The sequence below is a fragment of the Notolabrus celidotus genome, chromosome 12 (genome assembly GCF_009762535.1).
Source record: "Notolabrus celidotus isolate fNotCel1 chromosome 12, fNotCel1.pri, whole genome shotgun sequence".
Taxonomy (NCBI): Eukaryota; Metazoa; Chordata; class Actinopteri; order Labriformes; family Labridae; genus Notolabrus; species Notolabrus celidotus.
Genome location: NC_048283.1, coordinates 20152085 through 20164710, shown reverse-complemented (window position 1 = coordinate 20164710; position 12626 = coordinate 20152085). Strand labels below are relative to the sequence as shown.

The following is a 12626-nucleotide window of genomic DNA, read 5'->3' as shown; positions in this document are numbered from 1 at the left end:
TGTAACGATTCAAGGAACTAAATTTGCCTGTAAAATCCACTATGAAAATGCTAAGGGCACACTCTAGATTCATTTGCCTGTAAACAAAAACAAGTCAGAACTTTGTGAGCTTGCAGTTTCTTTCTGTTTGCTTTTTGGATGAGGGTTTACTCAACTGGAGCTTTCCCTTTAAAAGTAACACTTCGAAATTCTTTACTTTTACAAGGAAGAAACTGGAGTTCAGGGAGAGGGGAAAAAAACTTTGAACTACATTATTAAGACATATTAGAGATTAAATTAGTAAACGTCATGCTCGGCATTGTGAAATAATGTAATACAGTATGGAGAATGGTTTGAACAAAGTCTTTGTCCTGTACAAAAAGGGTGCAACAAACCTTTGCAATGAAAACCCTTAAATATTTAGGAGCTGCGTATGAGACATTTTCACTGAACTTTTCAGAGTGACTGACAATTATTCATTTTATTGATAGTTTACAGAAACACAGGCTAACTTACAGAGGGCTATTTTTCACCACGGTAAACAAAGGGATCAAAACTCCAGTTAAAACATTGCATATACACAACAATAATAGCCTGCAAATAAAATATATATATCTTGCTTAAACATGAAGATGACTCGCTTTCTTTCCTCCTCTCTGCTTTACATAAAGGGTGCAGCTTTGTTTGTTTCTTTCGACTGAAAGAGCAGGAGCCATCAACTCAAGACAAGAATCACCAACAGTTCAACAGTGTCCAACCCCACCAGAGTCTGCAGAAGACAACGTCGTTTTGCATTTTATCTGACTCACAACCACTGACCGGGCTTTCTGTTCCTCCTGTCCCTCGAGCAGGATGCATACATTGCTCTCCTCTTTCAGGGCCACAATCTCTTTATGTGACCAGAGTAAGGGACGCTAGAGCTTTCACAGCTGTTTGAATTATCAGCAGTTCAACTGAGGTGTTAGCTGAGCAGGCGGCTATATTCGGAGAGTGCAGAGGACTTTTTCACCCCATCCCAGATACGAGCTGCGTAGTGAAACCTGCAAAACACAACAAATCAATACATAACAGAAAATGGCATCACTAGTAATGTTCATTAGTAAAGTTACTTCCATGGCATCTAGATTTAAAGCTAGATCACTGGCTGCTATCAAACCTGAATTTATATGCATCTTAGTCTCTGATCAATGACACTCTTTGTTGGATCTAAATGCTCAAACATCAAAACTGAAAACTAGAAGAGACTTAGCTGTAAAGACTTCAGGAAATACATCCTTGATATGCGCTTAACACTAAGACTGTATAAATAAAGGACGTAGTATCCGTGACCTCACCCATCTGTTCCTGAACGCTGTTTTGAAGCCAATCGATGGCAGCAGCCATATTGGCAATGCTGAACTCAACCAAACTTAGTGTGACGTTAGAGGTGGAGTTTGAGCCTCCTAGCCAACAGCTATGTGTTCCCGCCTGTCAGTCAGGTCAGTCATGTCCTTAAATGGGCAAAACTTATAATCAATATATCTTCAGAACCGTCGCGTTAGAAAAAAATTCATCCCGTACAGTGTGTGCCGATAGAGAGATGAGCTTCGTAGAGCCAAGCCGTTTTTTGAACCAGGCTGTAAACATGTTTATTAATGCTGCAAAGATCGTCTTTTTTGAATTGGTGTCTATGTGGTTTCCATTGTTTCTGCAGCCAGCCTCAAGCGGATGCTTGACAAATTGCAGTTTATAACACTTCCGCATCGGGCTTCATATTTTGAGACCGGAGGTTGCCACTTAGCGTAACACTGTCCCTACCAGGATTACTCAGTTATTTTTTCTAGCTTGTACTTGAATTGTGACAAGAGTATAGGTTTGGTTTAAGGAGGAAGGGAGGCAGGAAAAAAAACATGCAGTGAAGGTAGGGGGCTTTGTCCTGGGAGGTGTAAAGCCCAAGCGGCAACCTCCGGTCTCAAACTATGAAGCCCATGCGGAAGTGTTATAAACTGCAATTCATCGAGAATCCGCTTGAGGCTGGCTGCAGAAACACCGGAAACCACATAGACACCAATTCAAAAAAGACGATCGTGGCAGCATTAATAAACATGTTTACCGAAAGGTTAAAAAAACGGCTTGGCCCTACGAAGCTAATCTCTCTAATGGCACACACTGTACGGGGGTATGAATTTTTTTCTAACGTGACGGTTCAGAAGATATTAAGATTTTGAGTTTTTGCCCAAATAAGGACATGACTGACGTGACTCCCGGTCGGGAACACATAGCTGTTGACCAAGAGGCTCACACTACGTCACACTCTGCCTGGTTGAGTTCCGCATTTACAATATGGCTGCTGCCGTCGATTTGCTTCAAAACAGCTCTCAGGAACAGATGGGTGACGTCACGGATACTACGTCCATATTTTATACAGTCAATAGTAAAGACCTTCTCTCATGCCGATGTATCCCTAAAGATGCATACACAATCAAAATAAAATTGAAAATATCAAATAAAAAGTAAGGAGGATGAACTCCACAACAATCCAACTCCAACTGTTCCGCTGGACCACTGCTGCATGTCACACTTTGTCTCTCTCAATCCCTGTTTCCTGTCTCTTTCTATTCTTTAGACTGTCAAAATGTCAATGAAAGCAAACTCAAACATCCACCACCCTCATTGTGAATGAATAGATATTTGTCAGATAAGACGGTGATGTTTACCAGTTCTTCTCAGTGAGGATGGTGTGTGACAGCTGACAGCGAGGCATGGCCAGTATTTGGCTGCGGAGCTTTGAAACCATCGTGGAGAAGGAAGGGTGTCCTCTGTAGCCCGGGAGCAGAGAGAAGAGCGGGTACGTTCCTGACCCTGCACATCACACAATGGTTTAATTTCAGTTTGATACAGGAGGGCAATTGAGTCTTGCTTTATTTGGAGACAAACTCTCAATGACCTGCTTTAGTCAGATTGTCATCCCCATCACTCTCCTGCACAGGAAGGAGGAACATGTTGACTTCAGCCATCAGGAAGTCCTGCTTCAAACCAGGAAAGATATTGCAGTCTAACATAGATAAGGTACCTAAGAAAAACACATCACAGGATGAGTTCAGGTGTGGCATGATGAAGGAGGATCTATTTTGTTAATCAAATCTCTGAAACAAATTACTCCAATTTTTCCTTCCTAACCTTTGTATTTGAGATGAGAGTGGGCCATTAATTTGTCCACCACCATATGCATGTTCTTCAGGTTCCGTGGGCAGAAATCATCCCGTCTGGCCTTATTCTGGAGAAACACTGGATGAAGGAGGAAATCAAAGAAAAATAAAATGTGAATATGGATTCAATAACCCTGCTCAGCTTGTAACACTGTGTGGCTCTGCTTTTAAAAAGTCACCTATATGAGGGTAGTACTCCGCTCCATCGTCAGCACCTGAGGAGCCGGTGCTGTCATGGCTTGCAGATGGAGTGGAAGGTTTCAACATTTCTGCTGTCTGAAGAAACCTTTTAAAAAACCCAGAAATAAAGTTTCAGTTTTATATCAAAAACTGCATTCATCAAGCTATATTTATGAATGATAGAAAAATACACACAAGAATATCTGTGTGTACTGACTTCTACAAGTGTAAAAATGAGGGATGTAACTTGTGTATGTTGTAGTAACCAGTAGGTAGGATTGAGAGTCTTCACCGACATACTGTAAATGCTTAGTTTAAAGGTTCACTGTATAACCCATCAGTAGCATTATGGCGCAACATTTCTACGCATGAACTGAAACATCTGTGTTAAAACAGTGTTGATAGAGAAATGTTGGAGTCACAAACAAGACAGTAGAAAAATCCCTGAAGTGGGGTTAAATAGATTTAAACCCTTTCAAGGCTAATCAGACATCAAAAAACACACTTTCCTGCACTCTATTATTCAATGCAGGGCCATGATGAAAGACATCTTGCTCTGAAAGATGAAATAGTGCTGCGTCTTCTCTGAGCTCCAGTGGTTAGTAACGCATTCTTTGTATCATGCACCCACAGGAAGAGAGAGGCAGACAGGTGATGCCATGAACAGTCCAGGTGCCATTTACATGTTACTTTCCTGATCAAGAAGGGGCTGTACAGTATCTCACAAAATAGAGTACAGTCATGGCCAAAAGTTTTGAGAATCACATAACTATTAATTTTCACAAAGTCTGCTGTTTCAGTTTTTATAATGGCAATTTGCATATACTCCAGAATGTTATGAGGAGTGATCAGCTCAACTGCAATTAATTGCAAAGTCCCTCTTTGCCTTGAAAATGAACTTTATCACCAAAAACACATTTCCACTGCATTTCAGCCCTGCCACAAAAGGACCAGCTAACATAATTTCAATGACACACAGGTGTCACACACATTAACACAGGTGTGGGTGTTGATGAGGACAAGGCTGGCGATCAATCTGTCATGATTGAGTGACTGGACACTTTAAAAGGAAGATGGTGCATGACACTATTGTTCCTCATCTGTTAGCCATGGTTACCTGCAAGGAAACACGTGCAGCCATCATTGCATTGCACAAAAAGGGCCTAACAGGGAAGTTTATAGCAGCGAGTAAGATTGCACCTCAGTCAACCATCTATCGAATTATCAAGAACTTCAAGGAGAGACGTTCAATTGTTGCCAAACAGGCTCCAGGGCGCCCAAGAAAGTCCAGCAAGCGCCAGGACCGTCTCCTGAAGGTGTTACAGCTGCGGGATCGGGCCACCACCAGTGCAGAGCTTGCTCAGGAATGGCAGCAGGCAGGTGTGAGTGCATCTGCATGCACAGTGAGGCGAAGACTTTTGGAGGAAGGCCTGGTGTCAAGGAGGGCAGCAAAGAAGCCACTTCTCTCCAGTAAAAACATCAGGGACAGACTGATATTCTGCAGAAGGTACAGGGACTGGACTGCTGAGGACTGGGGTAAAGTCATTTTCTCTGATGAATCCCCTTTCCCATTGTTTGGGGCATCTGGAGGAAGGCTTGTTGGGAGAAGACGAGGTGAGCGCTACCATCAGTCCTGTCTCTTGCCAACAGTGAAGCATCCTGAGACCATTCATGTGTGGGGTTGCTTTTCGGTCAAGGGAGTGGGCTCTCTCACAATCTTGCCTAAAAACACAGCCATGAATAAAGAATGGTACCAGAACGTCCTCCGAGAGCAACTTCTCCCAACCATCCAAGGGCAGTTTGGTGATGAAGAATGCCTTTTCCAGCATGATGGAGCACCTTGCCATAAAGCAAAAGTCATAACAAAATGGCTCGGGGAACAAAACATTAAGATTTTGGGCCCTTGGCCAGGAAACTCCCCAGATCTTAATCCCATTGAGAACTTGTGGTCAATCCTCAAGAGGCGGGTGGACAATCAAAAGTGCTGGAAAATAATTGTGGCCACACAAAATATTGACACTTTGGGCCCAATTTGGACATTTCCACTTAGGGGTGTACTCACTTTTGTTGCCGGTGGTTTAGACATTAATGGCTATGTGTTGAGTAACTTTGAGGGGACAGTAAATTTACACAGTTATACAAGCTGTACACTGACTACTTTACATTGTATCAAAGTGTAATTTCTTCAGAGTTGTCCCATGAAAAGATATAATTAAATATTTGCAGAAATACGAGGGGTATACTCACTTTTGTGAGATACTGTATGTACAACTGGAAACTCCAATGCTCCTTTGATAAATTATGTTTCAGCTCACATGTCTGATTTAGGTATGTGATGCTGGCCAACATCTACGTATGGACGACCAAACAAATAACAGGCTCTGTTATTGTAAATATTACAGCACACTGACTAAATATGTATCATATATGTATTGAATTATTATGATATCAATTGAGGAATAGTTTATGAACTGATGAAGCAGCTTTGTGGCAACATTTTTTGATCATCTTTGTGTCAATAGAGTTTTAAAAAAAATAGATAAATCCTGGTAATTCACCACCTGGACACTAAAAGCAACCTGAACTTCAATGCTGTCACAGAGCAGATCTGTTCACTTGTTTGCATCGTAGGATAAAGAAGTGAAATAGATAGGGCAGCTGAAGCTGGGGCCTTTAGTAAAATTCTATAAATGTTGGTTGGTTCAACAAGTATTTTTTTTCCATTTGGCTCCACAGGAGAAGATGAATGACAACATATAAAAAAGCTGTGTGCAGTGACTTATTGGATGATTTTATTCCAAGTGCTTCCCTCATTGTTTTCATGTTGAATTTAATTGTTGAGTATTTGCTTTTAGTTAAGATCTTTATTCTCAGGGAAAGTTTATGAAGCTAGAGTTAATTCATTTATAAAGATATTTTCCTTGTGTGGGAATCCCAACCAGATAACAGTAAAGCTGAATGTGTCCACATGTTGGGCCGCTATACAGCCAGTCACTCTCAACAGGTCTGGCTTTAACCGCATTTGTTGTCTTACAAGACCAACTGAAAGAGTAACATTATTGAGCTAATGAAAAAGCAGAAGACAAATATCCTCTCAAGATTTGAGATGAAATGCTTAACATTCCTGTGGGTGGAGGGACCTTTGAGTGATTGTCAGAGTCTTCCTGCAGATACATGCTTCATGTATGCCCAAAATCTGGGCAGTAAGAGAAGCACAGAAAATGTACCAGATAAGCAGGAACTGACCTGTAGAGGTTTAAGTCGGTGAACCAGTCTTGGACCACAATGACCACGTGACACACTGTAAACAGGAAGGCAGCGATCTGAAGAGACTGTGGGAAGATTTCACAAAGAGTATTAAAGTAATTACACAGGTGTGGGTGTGTGTGTATGTACACAGAAGAGGTAAAAAAACGTTAACTGTCATGCTGATTTAATTTTGATTTTGAACATGATGTTGTGCTGAAGAAAACTTGACTTTCTCTTAATCGTCCAAACATTAAGACTTTTGAATAGTGGTGTTGCCCTCTGCTGGCCATCAATAAGAATGCTGGCTTCTGGTAATCAGCATGTACTTTTCAGAAGCCACATCCAGTTCTTATATGCAATCTATAATGATGTGTGCTGCTGACCTCTTGGCCAGGTCACCCTTGTGAAAGAGGTTTTGATCTCAACCGGTATTATCTGGTTAAATAAAAATAAACTAAAAATATAATCCCTAGACCTAATGCAGGTCAATGGCATCTGCAGGCCAAACACTGACCTGCATCTCCACATATGTGTGAGGGAGGTTGTACTCTGGAGGCAACTTGCGATCATTGTTGATGAGGTGGTCCAGGATCGATGGGCTGAGCATTGGCTGAAGAAACAAATCAGACACTTCAGAGTCAAATCAAGTCCTCTTTCAATTTCAAGGAAGAAAGAGAATGTGTCACTGTATCAACAAAACATCACTCTCACCTGTGTATCTAAAAAGATGACTCTCTCCTGTGTGATGAAGAAATCAATGCCCGTGCTTTGGTTTCCTCCTCTTTCTTTGATCTCTGGGCTCTGGGCTCTGAATACATAACCCCTGTAAAAACAGAGAAGCACGATTGGAACAGAAAACGTATTCTCAGTCTTCAAGGTAGCATGTCTTCAACTGAGTGATGGTCATACTTATTTAGAAAACCAAAAACCTGGTAATAAAAAAAATCTTAATTTTCTGAGATAATGATTTCAACATTTAGAGTGACTTCAGAAAAACGAGTATTACATCAAAAACAATCGACAAATGGAGAGAAAAGGTGTTGTCTAAAAAATCATTTCAGCTGATGGTTCTAAATTTCTCTGATTAAAAAGCTTTATTTTAAGAGTACCTAGAATGTAGAGAGATTGTACTGTGTCACACACGAAGCTGATTTAAAACTCTGAAGGGGTTAAAATCTTGCCAAAACAAAATCATCTATGATTTCATTGAAACACTCAGACCTAACAGAGGCAGATCACTGTCCTATATCGTCACTGTGTGTTCACAAAGAGTACCATAACTTGTTAATAACAGCTTTCAATGGAAAAAATGAATGTCAATGATGTAAATTGTAAAATGGTAAAAGAAATGCTAATTAGATTCAGATTTATATTACAAAAATTTACAGCAACACTGAGGAGTTTTTATTTTCTGATCAGTCTTATCTTAATACGAATCCTCTCCTGTACATGCATGCATAATAGTGAAGAATAAGTTACTTCATATTCCCTTTGAATATGCAGAGTATCCCACTCAGGGAACCTTTGCGAGGTAAAACATGCGAGATTCTGCCTTCTGTAGATTGTGCATATTTATGCAAAAGTTTGTTAAGAGGTATCTAGGTGGCTGATTAGACTTGTTGTGTAATCAAATGTGATTTCGATACGGGGGGATGTCTAGTTTAGAGATATTTCTTTTGTAGTCATATTATAAGGATTACTGTGGGATTTTTTGTGGGTACCTTTGCAATACAACAGTTTTCTTAAGTCTGATGTGTGGGTTGGAAAACTCTGCTGGCAGACACCATTATTTCTAGACTGATTACCAAACCCAACTCGGTGGAGGCAGGTGGCTGTCTAACATGAGTCTGGTTCTGCTCGAGGTTTCTGCCTGTTAAAATGAAGTTTTCCTCCCCGCTGTAACTTCCTGAATACTGCGAGTTGCAATGCTCATGGTGGATTAAGACCAGACTGAGTTTTACCCTGTGATAATGCTGGGTCTTTGTTAATAATTTAACATAGAGTGGTCTAGACCTGCTATGTTTGTAAAAGCATCTTGAGATAACGTTTGTTGTGATTTGGCGCTGTACAAATAAATATTGATTGATTGATTGATTGATTGATTACGGCATAAATGCAGCTGTACATGGAATCACTGACCAGGGACACTTTTCCAGGACAATAATGCATCTTCTATCAGAACTTCTATCTGGACTATCATCTGTTAACTTGTCCTTTATTGATCTGACACTGCATAATAATATTTTACATTTGATTAGTTTCATAATAACTGAAATAGGACACCTTGGACATGGAATAATCTTCAAACAGAGGTAAAATAATTGACATTAATATATCGCTGAGCAAATTTAAGAGTATTATAAATAATGTGGTAACGGAGGCATGTGGTTATTCTTCTTGAAAGCCTGCTGTGTATTTGAATATCTTTTAGATATGTTGACAGTTGTATACATGATGTTTTGTCTGAGTAGTTTCTTTATGTTTGTAATTCTCTGAGGCTGCTACCTTGGCCAGGTCTGTCTTGAAAAAGAGATTTTGCTCAATGGGACTTCCTGGTTAAATAAAATAACATAAAATGAGTTTAAAAAGCTTGTTTAAAAGCTTGATTTTAGGAATGGTTTTATGACTAACACTACCTCTGATCCTCCTCAGGAGTGTTTGCAGATAACAGGGACATGATTGTAGATTTCCCAGATCCCTGCAAGCCAATGACTCCAACTACCAGCATGTCTGTTTGATCCCGCAAATACTGCAACACATCACAACAAAATGTTAATACAGTTTACATGTTATACATTGATCAGGACAGATGAGATACAGAACAGTATATCAAAACCATTTTCAAAACACTTAAAATGAGGGCCTCATATTCAACTAAGTTCACTAAAAATCCACTCACTTCCATGGCACTATCACACCAGTTCATCTGATCATCCACGAGCTTGATGCTGTGCTTCATCTTCTCTGGTGGGAGGAGTTTAGACTGGCCAACCATGGCTGGAAGTAAAAGATTCGAGAATCACTTTTCTTTTCTCTGCACATTATTCAGTCCTAATGAAGACATCCAAGTATTTATCAACAGTGACTGACATTTAGAGAAGAAAAATAAAGGAGCTTCTGTGAAATCTCCAACAACTCACGATCCACTGCACTGCTTGATGCAGAAGCCCCCATTCCTCTGTTTTGGATCTGGTATACAGGCTGGGTGGGTCGCTGCCCTTCCTTCTCCATCTTGGAGGATCCAGCACCAGAAGGCTGAGCCGCCGCTTCAGGAGGAGTCCCCGGCTTCCCTGCATCATCTCTGGCTTTCATTAACATGATAGGCTTCTCCAGGACTGGGGCCCCGCTGACAGGTGCAGTCTGTGATGTCTTGGCCTTGAAGTCAATAAAAACAGAAGCTCCCAGTCCATCACAGGGTTGATTTTAAGATTGCACTTTTGACTTACAAGGCACTGAATGGATTAGCACCATCCTACTTGGCTGATCTTCTCCATGTTCATAATCCAGCTTGAGCACTGAGGTCAACAAACCAGCTGCTTCTGGATGCGCCTAAAAGTCGCCTTAAACCCGGGGGGACCGAGCCATTGCAGCAGCGGCCCCCAAGCTCTGGAATGGCTTGCCACTCCAACTAAGATCGGCCCCCACTGTGGAATGTTTTAAATCTTTGTTGAAGACCCATCTCTTCTCTTTGGCCTTCTCCTCGTGAAGGGGACAGTAATATCCTGATATGTTGTTGTTTATTGTTGTCTTCATGTACTTTTTACTTTTTACCTTGTAAAGCACTTTGGCCAACACTGGTTTTTTTTTAAATGTGCTATATAAATAAAGTTGACCTGACTTGACTAAGAGTTGGAGGAGCTTTACAGAGGCAACCAGTGCTTTTCACCTCCTTAGTGCAACTCAGTCCCGTCGCTATGGGGGCCTGGCCCGCCCCCCAAAATGCTTGTGCCCCCCCACTTGAGGCACAGATCTCTTAAAAAATATATTTTTATTTTTATTTTATATCATCATAGTAGCTAATTTTGCAGTTGAGGAAGCAGCTGGTCAGCCACAAAGTGACATAGACGAGAACACCGAGTTCAAGAGATTATCTTACAGTGTTATCAATGCTGTGCAGGGAGAGATGGATGCGCGTTTTGGAGAGCGCAGTAGCAAGCTCCTTGGCGCACTGGCTGCTTTGAACCCAGAGTCCGAGGATAATTTCCTGGACCCATTAAAGATAACCCCTCTCCTGGTATTAGCTGGAACTGATGTGGCTGAATCTGAATATACTGTGGCTCGTGAGTTCCTGGTGAAGAAAATGACTGACACCACAGTTCCCCCCGAAGATGGAAAATGGACTATAGCCAACATTCTCAGCACATTCAACAGTGCACTCCAGGCTATGCCGACTGTTGTCACAGCCTACACCCTTGCCCTGACTTTAGGAGCTTCCAAAGCAATGTGTGAAAACTCATTTTCCACGCTGAAAAGCATCTTCTCGGAGCATCGGCGCAGTATGCTGCACAGACGCAAGGCCCAGCTGATTCAGCTTGCTTTTGAAAAGGACCTCAATCACATGTTTAAGTCCGAGTGGAAGGATACATTGATGAGGAGGTTCAGCTCGGAGAAATGCCGCCTCCCGCTGTACTGACAGGAAGGACTGGAGAGAGGACAGCGCAGCCTCCTCTCGAAGTTCAAGGTTCAAAGTCACTGTGCATGTGTATGAGCGTGCGTGCGTGCGTGTGTGTGTGTGTGTCTAGTGGCAATGCATATCCCTCTGTTGACTGCTTTAAAATGCAATGTTTGAGAGATGCTTCTGGTGTTACATCTAATATGTTGTATAGTCAATTGTTTTATGGATATTCATAACATTGCTTCTATGTACTGTATTGCTTTAAGTGATGAGGACTGATGTCGTAGGCTATACCTGCATGGTCATATTGCTGTTGGTTATGTTTAACCTGATGATTACGTGCTGCGCGAATAGAGTATAGGATTATTAAAAATATACGTTCTGTAGGCTAATAATAATTGTGCCCTCCCATGCATTTGATATGCCCCCTTTAAGACTGAGGTCTGGCGACAGGTCCGGTGCAACTCATGTATTTGGTATTGTGAATGTTCAAGAAGTAAGAGTCTAATTGCTATGTCATTATTATTGTGTGGATTATTGATTGTGTTCCATTTCACTAAGAATCACTAAATTAGTACAAAGCAGTTGACATACCCTTTCTCCAGGAGGTTTGGCAAGAATGATAGGGGTCTTTTGAATGAACTGGCCAGGTGGATCTTCGCTCCCATCCTAAGTAGACAAGTACAAACTGAGTAACTTTTGAAAAACAAGTCAAACCGGACAAAACAACCTGCACTATATAAATTAGAGTGTGTGTGTTTGTATTACCCTTCGTTCTCTCGGTTGGTATTCTCGATCCCGGCTGGGACCGGACAGATTTTGCCCCGGTGGTCCAGGATCTCTTTCCCCGCGGCGCCTCCTCCTCCTGCGTCCCTGCCCGTACATACCGGGCTGACTGTGACCGGACTCGGACATGTCGATTCTCACCTGGTACACTCCAACAGCAGAGCAGGGCTGATGTCAACAGAAAGCTAGCTAACAGTAGGAAGCCAGTCCTAGCAGAGGCTATCTATAGACAAAAGAACCTGGACTGGAAAGTGTATGAAACTAAAAAGGGGAATTTAAGCCTGTAATTTTGATAGCACTGCTCTTGTTCAGTTTAAATGATGTATAGTTGTGACGGTTCAACAGTCAACATGAGGAACTTGTCGATGGTTCATGTTGACTACCGCTTTCCGCCATAACGCTTGTTTTGTCACTCGGCGTTACCCGTGAAAAAAAGAAGTCGGAAACGTTCACAGATATCAACATGCTGGATAAACTCCGCCCGTCAAATATTCAGTTTGTAACAAATCGAACGTATCTTGTACGGCTGCTATATGAAGCCGTGCTAAAACACCGTAATTAGACACATAGTTCCGCAAAGTAATGTTGACAATTCAAGTCTGATTTTAATCAGCAAATTAATATTTTTC

At 41.5% G+C, this 12626-nt stretch overlaps 1 protein-coding gene across 1 annotated transcript; it reads right to left on the bottom strand.

Moving 5' to 3' along the window:
* Positions 1 to 440: 440 nt before the first annotated feature.
* On the bottom strand, positions 441 to 12503 carry smg9 (SMG9 nonsense mediated mRNA decay factor). Its single transcript, XM_034697586.1, has 13 exons — positions 11980 to 12503; positions 11806 to 11880; positions 9737 to 9971; positions 9496 to 9593; positions 9233 to 9345; positions 7308 to 7419; positions 7111 to 7206; positions 6594 to 6679; positions 3347 to 3453; positions 3139 to 3246; positions 2906 to 3031; positions 2676 to 2820; positions 441 to 1019 (listed from the first exon to the last, which is right to left on the bottom strand). The coding sequence occupies exons 1-13, from the start codon at positions 12124 to 12126 to the stop codon at positions 941 to 943; spliced, it is 1527 nt and encodes a 508-aa protein (XP_034553477.1). The 5' UTR covers positions 12127 to 12503; the 3' UTR covers positions 441 to 940.
* Positions 12504 to 12626: the final 123 nt, after the last annotated feature.

Coding starts and splice junctions, on each gene's coding strand:
- smg9 (XM_034697586.1), bottom strand. CDS start 12,126: ATGTCCGAGTCCGGTCACAGTCAGCCCGGTATGTACGGGCAGGGACGC. Junction 11,881..11,979: donor ACCAACCGAGAGAACGAAGG/GTAATACAAACA, acceptor TTGTCTACTTAG/GATGGGAGCGAAGATCCACC. Junction 3,032..3,138: donor CTCTCATCTCAAATACAAAG/GTTAGGAAGGAA, acceptor TGTTTTTCTTAG/GTACCTTATCTATGTTAGAC.